The sequence below is a fragment of the Henckelia pumila genome, chromosome 4, assembly GCF_033568475.1.
Source record: "Henckelia pumila isolate YLH828 chromosome 4, ASM3356847v2, whole genome shotgun sequence".
NCBI classification, from domain to species: domain Eukaryota; kingdom Viridiplantae; phylum Streptophyta; class Magnoliopsida; order Lamiales; family Gesneriaceae; genus Henckelia; species Henckelia pumila.
In genome coordinates, this window is record NC_133123.1 from 66,425,488 (window position 1) to 66,441,121 (window position 15,634).

At 32.3% G+C, this 15,634-nt stretch overlaps 3 protein-coding genes across 4 annotated transcripts; 1 reads left to right on the forward strand and 2 right to left on the reverse strand.

Annotated features, from left to right (window-relative positions):
- The first annotated feature begins 5,251 nt into the window (after positions 1-5,251).
- Positions 5,252-7,291, forward strand: LOC140864529 (B-box zinc finger protein 21-like). Of its 2 annotated transcripts, none has more exons than XM_073268770.1 (3): positions 5,252-5,462; positions 6,130-6,543; positions 7,006-7,291. In XM_073268770.1, the coding sequence occupies exons 1-3, from the start codon at positions 5,277-5,279 to the stop codon at positions 7,153-7,155; spliced, it is 750 nt and encodes a 249-aa protein (XP_073124871.1). In that variant the 5' UTR covers positions 5,252-5,276; the 3' UTR covers positions 7,156-7,291. The 2 variants fall into 2 exon arrangements, with proteins under 2 accessions (XP_073124871.1, XP_073124872.1); XM_073268771.1 differs by having other exon boundaries at positions 7,018-7,291.
- A 126-nt stretch (positions 7,292-7,417) lies between these two features.
- Positions 7,418-9,293, reverse strand: LOC140864530 (mitochondrial import inner membrane translocase subunit TIM14-3-like). Its single transcript, XM_073268772.1, has 3 exons — positions 9,088-9,293; positions 8,110-8,288; positions 7,418-7,815 (listed from the first exon to the last, which is right to left on the reverse strand). Exons 1-3 carry the CDS (start codon positions 9,088-9,090, stop codon positions 7,659-7,661), a joined length of 339 nt encoding a protein of 112 aa, XP_073124873.1. The 5' UTR covers positions 9,091-9,293; the 3' UTR covers positions 7,418-7,658.
- A 1,788-nt stretch (positions 9,294-11,081) lies between these two features.
- LOC140863423 (protein IQ-DOMAIN 2-like) lies at positions 11,082-14,509 on the reverse strand. The gene is made up of 6 exons (XM_073266852.1): positions 14,243-14,509; positions 13,825-13,930; positions 13,429-13,734; positions 12,814-13,035; positions 12,183-12,302; positions 11,082-12,050 (listed from the first exon to the last, which is right to left on the reverse strand). The coding sequence occupies exons 2-6, from the start codon at positions 13,897-13,899 to the stop codon at positions 11,346-11,348; spliced, it is 1,428 nt and encodes a 475-aa protein (XP_073122953.1). The 5' UTR covers positions 13,900-13,930; positions 14,243-14,509; the 3' UTR covers positions 11,082-11,345.
- Between the last annotated feature and the right edge of the window lie 1,125 nt (positions 14,510-15,634).

The following is a 15,634-nucleotide window of genomic DNA, read 5'->3' on the forward strand; positions in this document are numbered from 1 at the left end:
ATCAAACCTATTCAAATATTGATGAACTAATATTTCGTAATTCTAATCAAATTTGAATGCATTAAATATTTGTGAAAATTCAGTTTACACCTAAACCGCACACTGAAACCGAATTCTATTTCTAGTCGGTTTTACAATATGTTAATTATCAGAGTGATCAAAATCAAAACCTCCTCTGTAGATTTGGAATTGATTAACATGCAAGCAAACAGTTGATCAGACTATTCACAAGACAACTATAAATCTGACAATCAATAAAATAAAATCAACTCTAAAAAATCCCAAACAAACATCCAAGTTTTCTACATAAATTTGTTCGGCCCAATCACGCCGTCTTGGTTGAAAATAAACTACTCAATAATTAAAAATAATAATTCAAAAATAAAAATAAAAAGAAGAAAAGAAAGAAGAAATCTTCTCTCCCAAGCCTTGTAGCCGCCTCCTCTTGCGTTGTCTGCACTCTGGAGCTTTCGAAACCTCAAAAATATATTATATCTTGTATATATATGGTCCGGAACGCCTACCAGTTAATTTCCTCTCAAAATAAGGATTTTTCGGAACACATATGACCCCCGAACACGCGCGCGCGAGCGGCATAGGCCTCGCGCGCGCGCAGCACATAAAAACAGAGGCTTGTACGTCGGACTCGCGCGCGCGCAGTACAAAAAATCTGCGTCGAGCGACAATTTTCAAAAATTCATATCTCGAGATCTTCTAGCCGTCGGATTGAGCTGAAATTTGGACAGTAGCTTCAAAAATCTTCAAATTTAATCTGAACGGTGGAGATTGGATTTCAATGCCTCTAAAATTAAATATGATTTTTCGATCAAGGCTGCTCCGTAATTCACTCTTCAAAAATCCATTTTCCTACAAAATTAACCCAAGGAGTGAAATACACACACATGCACTAAAACACATAAAAACACATAAAAATAATATGAATGCACACAAAATGGACATAAAAATAACATGAAATAATACATACAAAATGCACTTATCAGACGACTATTCATACGACAATGAAAATGAATCATAAACATCATAATGTGTGTTATATATGCACCAAATCATAACATCTTCATGTGTGTACAAAGAATGAGTCTCTCATTCCTAGTTTCCTATCCACTTATACCACAAATGTCCGAGATTGTTCTAAATATATTTGAAATTATTCCAAATCGAGGACAATTCAAATTTAATTTACTCTCACTTGGCAAGGTTGATCTTAGTGACCCAAAATTTTATCCAGAGAAGTAGACCATTTATATGTTCAATTAACATGCATTTGTACTATTTTTGCTCATATGTTGTGCCAGACCCCATGATCACGCATGCTCTTTTAATAGTGAAGTTTAAATACAAGTGTCGTCTTATGAATTTGGTTAATCGATGCCTACATATCATATTCAACAACTATTGAAACTTAGAAATGTATTTAATTACACAATTGTAGACATTGAACAATGAGTGATATCACCACATGTGATCTCATTGAATAATGAACAATATTTTCATCTTCTACATTTGCCAAAGTAGTACACATGACATTATATCATTACTAATTTAATTCGGCGACGATTCATACGACCATGAAAACTCAACATAAGCCTCATAATATATGTTATGCACGAAACCATAACCTCTTCTTTTATGTGCAAACAATGAGTTTCTCATACCCAATTGTATTACCTATCCGTTTGTTCAAAAAATGTTCGAGATTGTTTCAAATTAATTTGGCATTATTCTAAAGACGGGAGAATTCGAACCTAATTTGTTTTCACTTGGCAAGACCGATCTTAGTGGTCCAAAATTTTATCCCATGAAGTATAAAAATTTATAATCAATTAAGCCGTATGTGTACTCTTATTGTTCATGTGTTGTGCCTAGGAAAGCAAAGGAACCGAATCGAGCCGAATAATGATAAAAATTTAAGGCTCGAACTATCCCGTTTTGATAACTCTATGTCTGAAAATGATTTTTGCACGGATTTTTTAAAGTCGATATCACATATATTAGAATATATTAAATATTTATTAAAAAATTTAAAATCCTACTTTTTTTTTTTTTTTTTGGAAGTAAACCATGGGTTCATTAACAGTGGACAAAGTCACACGTCAAGACCATGATACTTGGATCCCCTTAAATCATAAGTGCGATCATTTTTGTATTAGTGGGATGTTTTATATATATATATATATATATACATGACTATATAAAATAAAAATACCAAATAAAATATAAAATACAAAATATTATGTAACCTAATAAAATGAAATAACAAAATATTCTAATAACCAGATAAATATTACACATTTTGCCGTTCTAGGACCAAAAATTATTAACTAAATTCAAAATCAAGGTATTCAATTATATTTTCAATAAATAGTAACAAAGCCAAGTTCAATCTTTCCTGTACTCTCACAGCCATTTGATTTAAAACTAGATCATGCTTGTTTTGAGCTCTATTTTTTTGGGGGGGCTTCTTAAGTGTGTAAAAATTGAAACTATAAAATATTGGGCCAGCAGAGAGATCTTGGTTTTAAATTATTTTGTATAAGCAATAATTGGGCCAGCAGAGAGTTCTTGGTTTTAAATTATTTTGTATAAGCAATAATTATATATCGAAAGACTCGAGTAAACCTCACACGTTAAAACAAAAACCGCAAAATATATTTATCAAAAATATTTAAATCAACACAAAAAAATAGAGTTATTTACACCAATCATCTCTGTGAAATATTGAAAATGCATATTTCTCCCCTGTGAAATTTTAATAGGCATCTTCGACCTTGAGCTTTTAAAAATTTAGCACACCCGCCCCTTCACATGAGTGATTGTTGCGCATGCGCCCCTCATAAAACTGGGCAAAGATTTTGATTGTTTTTTTTCCACCAAATACCCCTATGAAATATTAAAAATGCATATTTGACCTCTGTAAAAATAATTTTTAAATCTATTCAACCTATAATACATAATTTTTATTAAAATCTAATTATAGAATATTTAGCAAAAATTTTTCTTTTTATTAATTTTATTTTAAATTTTAAATTTATTATGATTATATAATTGTTTTCTAAAAAATATTATTTTATCTTGTTATCATTATTTTATTAAATTTTCTTCTTGTTTTCAACTTCTCCATTAAAAATGCATTCATAAACGAGATTTAAATACCTAAAAGTATCAAAATATTAAATCAAAATGATAAGTGAATGATAAGTACCAAACATTTTTATTTTTATTTTTAAATTTATAATTTTTAATTAATTAAATTTTAAAAAAAATTATTAATTTATCTCGTTATCATTATTTTATCAAATCACTTCGTGTTTTCAACTTTTTCATTAAACATGATTCATAAATAAGGATTTAAATATCTAAAAATATCAAAATATTGAACCAAATTATAAGTTCATGAATGTTACTTTTTTATTTAGAATTATATAAGCATGTTATTTTTTATTATTTATTACAAATTGTGCAATGTATATTCTCGAAAAATTTAAATTTTGGTTCAATAATATATAGTTCTAAATCGAAAAAAACAATATGTTTGAACTTCTCAGTTTAGTTCAATATTTTGGTACTTAAAATTATTTAAATACTTGTTTATGAATGCATGGTTAATAGAAAAATTAGAAATACGAAATGAATTTAATAAAATAATGATAACATGATAAATTAATAATATTTTTTAAAAAATAATTAATTAATGATAATACATTTAAAATAAAATTAAAAATTTAATAAAACAAAAAATGTTTTCTAAATATTTATAATTGGATTTTATTAAAAATTGTGTATTATGGGTTGAATAGATTTAAAAATTATTTTCACGGGAGTCAAATATGCATTTTTAATATTTCACAGGGGTATTTGGTGCAAAAAAAATATCAAAATCTTTGCACAGTCGCATGAGAGGTGCGTGCGCAACAATCACTCATCTGAAGGGGCGAGTGTGCTAATTTTTTAAAAGGTCAAGGTTGAAGATGCATATTAAAATTTCACAGGAGAAAACTGTGCATTTCAATATTTCACAGGGGTGGTTGATGCAAATAACTACAAAAAATATTAAGACTGGGTCTCACCGATTAATTTTGTAGGAAGATTCTCAAACCCGACCGGACTCGTGAAAACATATAAATTTTATGTCAATTATTATTTTTTACTACACATATGTCGACTCGTCTCATGAATATACAAAATACTTTGCTCTTCAATAAAACACCAAATTTGAGCGATGGTTTGAAGGACGACAATAATAATTTGTTACGGTTGCATCAATCTAGGTTCCCAAAAAGAAAATTTCACCCAATCAAATTTTCTCCAATAATAATATTATGAAAATAAACTCACGTCTGAATTAATAACAGAGTGATTTCATGCACAAAATTTTCTAAATTAAAATTCTTACAAATAAACTTATTGAATTGCCTCCCTAAAATTAAAATTTCAAAATTTTGTAGGTAAATATTATACACCGACACGCCCACGTAAAATATATGGGAGTCCCATACATACAATGTATTGGATAATGTGCATGTTACATTACCCAATGCAAAATCAAAATGTTTGGTTCAATAAATGAACAAAATAGAAAGGCATCCAATCCTGGACAGCCATACTCCTCCCCATCCCATTCCACTGCCAAACAAACCTACATTAAGAATGAAAGGCTTCTGTCATAAAATATCAAATATGTAGCCTTTTCCCCTACACTCTACATGACCCAACTTGATCTTTTCCCCACAAAACTATCACAAGATCGTAGATGAGTACAACTGCCTACTGATGCCGATTTCCTTGGCCCGTCCTTAACCCTATAAATGTTGATCATACGGTTAAAAACCCGTCTCACGTTTTGATCAAAAATGAAGTATTGATATCTACGTGAACGCCCAGGCTGATCGGCCAAGTTGGGCTTTCAAAATTATTCATTGAACTCATGTGCAAACTCTATACTCTCTCTTAACAAATGGTATCACCCAAGATTTTGTTGGAATCGTAGTTATTAACAGAGAAGCTGACTGTATCTTCTGGACTGGTCCACTCATACACCCACCCAAGTGGGAAATATACCCAATTTGCATGAGATTTTCAAGAACTTTCTTTCTTGTATTCAATGAACAGTGATTGTTAATATCTCTTAGCTGTGCTTTTCCAACCCATATGCCCCCATAAAAGTTCGACCAACCATCTCTTTATATCTCTTAACAATACACCACAATGTACCCAAGATATTATTCACAAACCAAAAACACACACAGTGGAAAACAATGAAGATTCTATGTGATGTTTGCAGGAAAGAAGAAGCCTCTGCTTTTTGCCCTGCAGATGAGGCTGCCCTGTGTCCAAACTGCGACATTCGAGTCCACAGAGCCAATAAACTAGCCGAAAAACACCCTCGGTTCTCTCTTCTCCATTCTCAGTTTCAAGACTCACCATTATGTGATATATGCCAGGTGAAAACCGTGCACATGTATCATACTTAAAATGTCCCGTCATTTCATCTAATAGTTTCAACACTAGAGAAAATAAATTATAATTACATTGTTAGTCTCTAATGTTTACCATTAACAGGCTTTGGTTAGCATGCTTAGCACATAATAGTTTCAGTCTCTTAACTTTTGAAAGCACAACTAATCTGATAGCATGATTTTACATCGAGAATCATACCCACAATTAAACATATGCCAGAGAAAGAGAGGACATTCTCCCAAATCATAAATATATTTCCTCCTGAATTTGCTAACTATTTAGTAGGTATTGGTTCAACAAACAAGTACAGGAATTGGTAATAATTTGGGAGAATCTCTCTTTTCTTGGGCATTAGCAGTCCAGTTATGGTTTAGGGGTGTAAATTTATAGCAAAAATCAAACTCAAAGATTCAATTCAGAAATAAGGTGGCACATGCGATGCATATGACATTTTCCATTAAGAGCGTATGGAGAGTACCCATGAAAAGACTAGATCTAGTTTCTTTTAAAAAGTTGAGAACCAAATCTACAAACCTTTAACATGGACGACAAAATATACTGAAATGACAAATTTTAGACACTAAAATGTAAATATCACAAATAAACAAGCTAGTTAATATCTTCACAAATTTTCTTGATTGGTTTTCACAGGATAAGAGAGCACTATTCTTCTGTCAAGAAGACAGAGCATTACTTTGCAAAGAGTGTGATAGTTCAATACACAGAGCCAATGAACATACAAAAAAGCACAATAGATTTCTACTGACTGGGGTTAAGCTTTCTGCAGCTGCTGCTTCATTTAATGTGGCAGCCGCAGCCTCATCCAGTGAATCAGGATCAGAAACAAAGATGAAGAATTCCATTACAGGTAAAACTAATTTCCAGCCAAATTTGATGTCCAATTGCTCAGAATCATCATCAAATCCTTGGGGAGATAACAATGAGTCGAGCAAAGCAGCGAGCCAAGTTTCAACCAGTAGCATGACAGATTATTTAATGGAAACTTTACCCAGTTGGCATGCTGAAGATTTGATGGATCCTTCAGCTCATTATGGTTTCTGCAAGGTTTGTAGCATGTTTCTCGGTTTTTTGTTTTTATATTTACCAATCCTCAGTTCCTCACTAAGTTAAATACTCAATCATCATTATTCGGAGGAGCAAAGGAATTCAAATGACTCATGAACTAATCAACAACAATAATATTCAATTGGATTCAAAACTGTCAAACTCAATCTAACTCTGTGTGTGTGCGTGTGTGTGTGTATGTGTGTGCATGTGTTTATAAAATTCATGCTTGAGCGTAAGATTAGATATGTAAAACTGTAAAAGACTCAACTTCATATAACCACTTACATTACATCGTGTGTCAAGTGCACAAATTATGTGTTGAAGTGCTAATAAATGATACTTAATTCCAATAAGTTAAGATACTTGCATGAAAAAAAATTCTTTTATCTGCACCTGTTTATAATGCTATAAAATCCTTCTATTAAAGTGCTCGTACACTAATTTTGGAGCTAATTGCAGATTTATGATCAGATGTCTCTCTTTACAAAAGAAGAATTTGAAGGAAATTTTGATGATTTTGCATCCAAAGATTATACTCCAGCTCAAGAACAAAGTTTAGCCGAAGTCTCTGAGAAAAAGAAAGTGGTGAAATGTAGGAGTCGTAAATGATGAGAAGAAGGTTTAGCTTCAGGATTGAAAGCGATTAGGCTACTTCTCCTAATAACTGAAGATAACAACAATTTTCATTACAATCAATTTAAATAGTACTTTCTCCCATTTTTCGACCCATTAATGAAGGTTCTTACCTATATATTTCATAGATCATAGAGACACTCAACTTGGGTGATAAAAACCATCTTATCAAATATCACACTAATTTTTATACAAATAGCCTCCTTCAAACATTGGAGTTACTCTTCAAGAAATCCAATAAAAAAGTTAAAAATATATATAATTCTTTCATGCTTTCCATAACTCAAATCCAGTGCACTGTGCTCCTTGAAAACAAAGCATGGATACTACAAGCAATGCATACTCACAGCAATTTAAGGAATTATTAAAATGTGGATTTCTTCGAAATTGAGGATAAGATGTAATTGGATCATCGATCTGAGATGATCAGCTTTTTAATCGCTCATGCTCGTTTTCAAAACGCAAAACTCTTGGCTGTTTTAGAAAGCAGAATCGCTGTTCCTGCTCTTTCCAAGAATAATGTCTTTAGCTTCGTTAATTTTAGAAGCAAGATAATGGCTCCCACCTGCATCGGGATGGTTTGCTACCATCACCCGTCTGTGCGCTTCCTTGACCTTATCCACTGGAGTGCTTTCCCTGAATCAAGTTAAACGAATGTTAAATATGAAAAAAATCACATGATCCAGTTAATGTTAGACAGTCGCTGATATATTCATATTACATGGAACCCACAGCAAATAAAAGGTCAAACATGAATCAAAAGCTTTAAACCAACAATAAAAAAGCCCATCAATTATTAACCAACTCGAGATAAGGCATATAGTAACATAAAAGAATATAAAATAGAAATATAATTGGGTTATGGTTAATTGCCAAAATTAGCATACTTGTGAAATCTAAGTCGCAATATCAATGAAGATTTTGAATTACCTGACTCCAAGAATAAGAGCCGCTTCCCTCCTGGTCATTTTTGACTGGAAACCTCCTTCATAAAATTTACGCATTCTAACGGTTGGTGGCCTTGCCTTGAATGCTTGCCAGGCCTGAATTCCATATCTACCAGCATAAGCAGTAGCAGCGAAGGCTATTCCTACAATTAAGGGTGAAGCCTGCTGCGAATTTCAGCTTTCTATTGTTTGTAATGTGAGTATTATTACTTCAAACAACAATAAAACCAATCACTATAGATAACCGATCTATCTGTACTTAAAAGTGATAAAGTCGGGCCATTGATGATGCAGGAAATAAAGCAGAGTGGTGTTATCCTGACTGAGAAAGATGAGTTTATCATGCTAATGAATGAGATGAAAACAAGATAACCAGAGATCATATAAATTAAAATTTCAAGAAAGGCAGTTACTCATCATCCAGACTTCTTAGAGATTAAAAGCTTTACTCCCACAAGAATTGCATCAATAGCATCATTCCATCGTATCAGACGACAGAAAATGGTCAGCATAGTTGTATAACTTATTCTCATCGATTAGTTTAATGCATATACTCATTTTTACACCGTCTTATTAACAAACAAACATCAAAAGGAGAATGCTGCATGCATCACTCAAACACAAATCAAGAACCAACCAAGATTCTACATCAACCATGAGTGCACACAGCTTTCTTTTAGACGTATCTACTTGTAACTTCTAAAAACCTACAAATCAAGTATGGAACAAGAAATATAAAACAAAAAAAGCACTTGCATTCATGAAATGGAGAATGGACAAAAGCAGAATGTTTCTCAATTCTCTGTTATTTCATTCTCAGTCCATAAAAAATAAAAAAAAAAATATCAATTGGTGACGCGAAAATAGTAAAATGGGCGCATGTATGGACACAATCACATCGATTTTCCTCTAAATTTTAGATGTAGATTATAATGAAATAAAGAATTTCAACGTCACCCACCATTTTTACTCGAAGATGATAAACGTTCAGCGATGTATGATATCCTGTTCCTGAGTTCAGACCCGGCCGTGTTGCCCCCTTTAAAGAAAATTAGGGTTTCGAACCCTGGAGGAATAATGATTATTAATTACATAAAAAAACTTATTGTATATTTTTAAAAATTTTCTAAAATGTTTTGAAAATTATTTAAAATCTTTGCGTTTGTTTTCGTAATTCTTACTAGGGAGGGGACGAGGGGTCTTGGGTTCAAGACCTACCAACCCTCACCCTAATGTCCAAAAAAAAAAAAAAATACTAACTAATGAAAATTGGACATGCTTTGCATGTGTAAAATATAGGTTTTTTATATGTAAATTTTTTTTTGAAAGCAAAAAATTGAGTGGGATAGTAGGATAACAACTAGTGTCTTTTTGCATATATATTAAAAAAAATTGTATTAAATAATTTTTTAAAAGATTTCGAGAGATTATATTAAGTTTTAAATTTTTTATATTAAATTTTTATGTATGATTTATATTATATTTAACTTAATTTCAAATATATAATAAAGATTTTGTTAGAGTATGGATATAAATATAAGATGCAAATTTACTAAAATGGGTTTAGCAATACTTTTTATCAAAGAAAAATATAATATTTTGTAATGTGAGGAAATGAGTATTTTTGGATTATCAACAAATAGATCATGAGACAAACATTAGTTATTTTAGGTGTCTCAAACTTTTAATAATATAGTAAATATGAATATAGAGTAATTGCGGAAAGAATAAAGATAAGATAATAATTTTGTTATTATAGATTACGGAAAGATAAATATGAATATAAAGTAATTGCCGTAAAGAAATATCACATAGTGATGCACTTGTATTTGTGCATGTCAAGGTTCAGGACATGACAAACTGAAATAATTAATTTTAATTGGTTCGATTGATTTGGTTTTCGATGTGTTGTTTATTATTTATTGTTGTTGTTAGATTTTTTTTTTTTTTTTGAAAAAGTTGTTAGTTTATTATTGTTATCATTATAATATTATTTTTCTTATTAGTAACAATATTATTTTTTTATTAGGTCATTTGTTGTTAATGATTATGGTTATATATTTTAAAATCCATTAATTATTTTTTTATTAAATGCATTAATTATTTTTAAAGTTGATAATCACTGATAAATTACCTCATGATCTTTGTATATTGATTCATTCCAATAAAAAGAAATTTTCATCATTCCTAAACAACAATTTTATTTGTAACTTTTTTTTTTGAAGTTTGTAACTTTTATTTTAAAAATAGATATATAATATATCATCATTAATTAAAAAAAAAGGTTGTAAAAGTTACAAATAAAATTGTTTTTTTAGGAATGATGACTTTTATTTTAAAAATAGATATATAATATATCATCATTAATTTTTAAAAAGAAAATTTAAAAGTTGTTCTTTATCATTACGATAATCACAAACAGAAATATATTAGTATATTATTTTGTCCGAACTTTAGCATATCATTAAATGGACCACATAAACTATTAAATTCTTTGCTTAATAATAATAATAAGCCTCACTAAACTTCTTGGTAGCATGTCAACACCAATTAACATCAATGATTCTTTTTAACATATTAAATTAAAATATGATAGCTTCCAAAGTCATCAACCCTTGAGAAAAATGAGAGCCATCCATGTAATCATAACTATTTTTTTCATGACATGAAGACCCGCGACTGTTTTTTTTCGATACGCACGGAGTAAACCTTATACTAAATTAGTTAATTCAATCGAATCTATTCTATAAATTACTTTTTGAATGAACAATGGTTGGTCTCATTTGTTGTAATTTTCGCAAAATTCGATTCCATCAGTTAGCTCGATTAGAAAAATTAAACATGATTTATTTTAATCTATAAACAAGTCGCATCAATAGTGTGGATGTACAAAGGTTTAAATAGAAAGTGTGAAAGACATTGAATTCTATAAATTAGCAAACGACACTCACAAGATTCACACAAAGCATCAATAAATTTATGTCCTCTACAATTATTTCTCAATATAACAATCTTAATGACAGTAACGAAGGAAGCAAATAAAAAAATAAATTTATAAATAACAAATGTATATAGCAAGACTCACTGAATAAAATCAACCCCAAACCAAGCCCACAAAGCAATGAAATAAATAAATAACTGTATGGAACTCCACAAGTGAAATGGACCTCTTTGCTCTTACTTTTATTCAATGGTGCATTCTCATAAGATGTGATTGAATTAACTGATAACTCCATCCACATTATTGTCACCAATGGAGCTGGTGTCGATTTTCGAGGGTCCTGACTGCCTCCCGGGCCTGGCAGGGGAAGGTGGATAGGAAAGCCGTTTCTTGGCGGTTCCCGCCGAACCCTTTTCAGGTGTGTTGCCATTGTCGATTCCTAACGGACTTGGGAGCTTCGACTTAGCTTTTGCAGACTTAGTGGATGCCATGTAACTTGGAACCGACATAGAACTTGCCAAGCTCTCATCGTCCCTAACCGTTGAACCGGCAATACTATGCCTCCTGTTTCGCTCAGATTGTGCACTTACGGTACTTTTTGAATCATCATCTTGAGTTATTGCACTCACTTTCGGGCTTGCAGATTTCACCTTTCTTGCAGGTATTGAAGACTTAATGGTCTTGGAAGGCGGCGTGGCAGGGGACTGGCGGGTGGAAGGCAGTTTTTTGTTGGATGGTGATGATGGATTTTCAGAATTTAGCTGATGACGGGCAAAAGACTTGGTGATTTCTCCTCCTGAAGCAGTTCCAAGATTAACACTTTTGGTGGATACATCATCCGTGTTAAGATCTTTATCCACCGAGCTTTGTGTCTCCAACGGCCGATCGGCCATCCATCGTTCTAACCAGCTCCAACCCCAGTGAGGATTAGTCGGGTCCATGAAAAGTAAGTTCGAAGACTTGGCTGATTTCTTCCACGTTTGCTGTTTTCGGTTTAAATGAGATCAATTAAACATCAAGAGAAGGGTATGGTTTTAAACTTTCAAAACTTTTCTATATATGTTCTTGTGCTTTCTTGTAGACGCTGGATACCAATGAAAACTCAACGCAATTACCTGATGAGTGAATGAATAAGCTAGTGCTCTTTCTCGCCTCATTGTTGCTTCGTACTTCTGAAGCAAGCTCGCCTCGATTTGCTCTTTAGATTGTAAACTGTCATCCCATTCCTCTCCCATCTGTAAATTAAGCCTCGAATTCAAAACTCGCTGATAATCAAATAATGGATAGACAAAGCTAGTCAATGTACAGGATTTTGCAGTGACCCATATTGTTTTCAATTTATAACCTTTTTATGCTTTGTATGTCGTCTAGAGGAAGAAAACCAACAATTTACGAACTAACATGACCCAAGAAAAAAGGATCAAAACCATAACCAACGAGCTAATTCGTTAAACACACCGAGAAGTGTGTGCGGGTTAATAATAGTGTTCCTCAAGTATTTTACAGCTTACAGCAGTCCCAATACTGAGATTTGAATATTGTTCCACGCTTGACAGCAGGACAATTGTACTTCACAACAATACCTCCCAATAATTGCACCGACTTGCTAACACATGATCATAAATATTATACCAATCATATAAAGAAGCTGCAGCAGAAGGTGCAAGTTCCTACACTAATTATTCCCAAGATTACCAATGTGGACTTGTTTATAAAGAAAATGATGGTATTAGTAAGAGAACTAACTCTCAAACTCTCCAGTTCCTTGGCACGTTTCTGTAAGAGCTGTCTCTGAAGTGCTCGATTCTCCTCTAACATTCTGAGCCTTCTTGCTTGAATCTGAGTTTGCACACGAGATAAACTTTGCATGCATTTTAGAGTGTTTGCAGTTTGGCGTTTCACAATCGGTCCGTCAACAAGTGATTTCAGTCTTACAAGCCCTCTTAGAGCTCTCAACGCCCTCCTCGCCTGAAAAATAAAAAAGACCAATAAAATTTCATAGTAAACTTTGTTCCACTGTGATGAACACCAATTCTTGATAAGATAAAACAAAAATGAAATTAAACATAAATGATGATTACGCGACAATATTATCTGCGAATCAGAATAATCGTCTCGGACTATCATGGTATGATTCATGTTAATGCTCATATAACAACAACAAAAAATATTAAATGCTCCTACATCAGGTTTGGAATAAATTAACCTCAAGTTCTTTATAAAAATGAAACCATTTTCGGCCTTCTTGCCGGTACCACCCACTTTTGATCCTTATGTTTAAGATAAGGCTAAATCGGCTTCACTTTGAACTATTCTAAAGAAAATATTCATGTAACGTCAATATCCCATAAACTACCATACCAGATAACCACGGAATGCGGTCTGAACTTTGATTGCTGCCACTTCCTCCTCGGATTTTCCGGCAAACCGTGTCACTGTTTGGGGCTGGACAACCTCTTCAGCTGCTACATCTTCAACATCAGATGATGTATCAACCGAGACAGTATAAGCATTGTTCGACGGCTCGTTCTCCACCTCTGCTGGCTTATCATCTTCCAATGCCCGAAGAGGGTGAGGATAAGATGCCTCAACGGTATCGGGGATCGGAGAACTCGATGCCAATGGCTTTTCTTTCCCAAACCATTTTCGCTTCGACTTATTTGCACTCTGAATCCAGAAACCAGAACAGAAGTTAATGAAAACAACCAATCATCAAAGTTTTATCACAACACATTGAATCCAATCTGCTTTTCGCACCTTAGCTTTCTTTTCTTCACTATCTGCGCTGAGGGCCTTTTTCACCGACAAAAACCAACCTTTTGTCTTACCCATCTTCACTTATTATTCCTCAATCTGTCTTATTCTGCAAACAAAGAAACCGATTTATTTCCAAGATTCCATCTCTCACAAGGGACAAGATCATACATGTAAAACCACAAAAACCTTGATAAGCAATTCAAATAACCAAAAAAAATCAACAAATGACAGTTGTCTATAACATTTGAATCCCAACAAAGAAGCAGCATTCAACATACGACGCCCCAAAGCCAGACAGATTAATTTTCCAGGGAAAAAAAAAAAAGCTCAGATTTCTTGGAAAATTATGGGATTCGTAAATTTCACACAAAGAACCTTGCTTTATTTAAATCTCAAGAAAATAACGGCAGAAGATCACCTGAAAACTGTAGCTGCTCAGATCTCATAAAATTGCTTCATCCTCCAAATACATACAGTCGATTGAAGTCTCAGTTCACATTCGAACTCAAAAATCAAGAAAAATAAAAGGATAAGAAATTGGACTCCTCCACTCTTTGTTTAACGACCCATTTTTTAGTATATGAATTGTGTTGAAAGATTGAAACCAGATCTTGGCAAACTGAACAAATTCATTGGAGGAGGAACATCTAGTTTTAGGGGCCCACGTTTGCATAATAATACAGGACAGCCAATTTATTACTTTTAATACTGACATTATAGCTTGTTAATGGCCTTTTTCTTTAAATTTTTTCCACATTTTATTCCATGTTTCGGTTACGTGCCAAATTATTTGTAAGTTTATCAAAAAAAAAAAAACAAATTCTCGTTTTCAGTAAATTCTATTACCGTATTAACACATTTTTAGCTTAAGATAAGATAAGATTTTTTAAAACATTACAATGAGTTGAGTTTTGTACCAATGTAGTATCGAAAATCAACTCACGTATATTCACTTTTAGGAGAATTTTATCGATAAAACTATTGGTGGAACGTTAGTTAGACATAAAGGCTAAAATGGTGAAATAATTGATGCTCTAAACTTCTACATTTTCGTAGAGATAATTGAGCAATATTTAGGGGAAAGAATTATAATGAGATATTTGTTGGGTTTAGCTCGAACTTCGATTTTTCTCACAATAGTTGTTGCCCCACACGACCTATTTATTAATTATACGCAAGAAATAAATAATGGCAGCATTATCCAAAGATTCAAAATTCAGAAGGCATTCCCGTTGTACATATTTTCAGTACGTAAAATAGTAGTATTTTAGTTTTTAAAAAAAATAAAATAACAGTATTTGTAATTTGATTGTTGTTGTTGTTATTATTATTCCCTCACATGTACTAAGGTAATTAATAGGAGAAAAACCAAGCTTATTTTTTTATTTAAAAAAATCAGGTACTTCGAATTTTTAAATTGTAGATACAAAAATTATTTGGATTTTGGAGAAAAAAATAAAATTTTTAATCGCTATTATATAATATTTTTGTGGTGATGCATGACAATTTTGTAACATTCTACTTCAAATATATGTATGTGTGCATATAGCTCAGATGTGCATATCCGTGTATGTGTATATATATTGATTGTACATGATTTTTTACTACAACATTCATATTCACTGTGATTTTGTATTTTCACTGGGGATATATTGACTGTCGTAGTAACCACGATCTGTGTACATGGACCTGATAAACATATGTGAGGTTGAATCTCATAACCACATGTTATACCTTAAAAAAAAAATTAATCACGTGTTATAATAGACTTTACCATTCATCCACTAGCTAGGATTTAATTTACCATTTC

Coding starts and splice junctions, on each gene's coding strand:
- LOC140864530 (XM_073268772.1), bottom strand. Junction 7,816..8,109: donor GCTCTTATTCTTGGAGTCAG/GTAATTCAAAAT, acceptor AACTTGATTCAG/GGAAAGCACTCCAGTGGATA.
- LOC140864529 (XM_073268770.1), top strand. CDS start 5,277: ATGAAGATTCTATGTGATGTTTGCAGGAAAGAAGAAGCCTCTGCTTTT. Junction 5,463..6,129: donor CATTATGTGATATATGCCAG/GTGAAAACCGTG, acceptor TGGTTTTCACAG/GATAAGAGAGCACTATTCTT. Junction 6,544..7,005: donor CTCATTATGGTTTCTGCAAG/GTTTGTAGCATG, acceptor AGCTAATTGCAG/ATTTATGATCAGATGTCTCT.
- LOC140863423 (XM_073266852.1), bottom strand. CDS start 13,899: ATGGGTAAGACAAAAGGTTGGTTTTTGTCGGTGAAAAAGGCCCTCAGC. Junction 13,036..13,428: donor CCGCATTCCGTGGTTATCTG/GTATGGTAGTTT, acceptor TTTATTTTTCAG/GCGAGGAGGGCGTTGAGAGC. Junction 12,051..12,182: donor CTTATTCATTCACTCATCAG/GTAATTGCGTTG, acceptor AACCGAAAACAG/CAAACGTGGAAGAAATCAGC.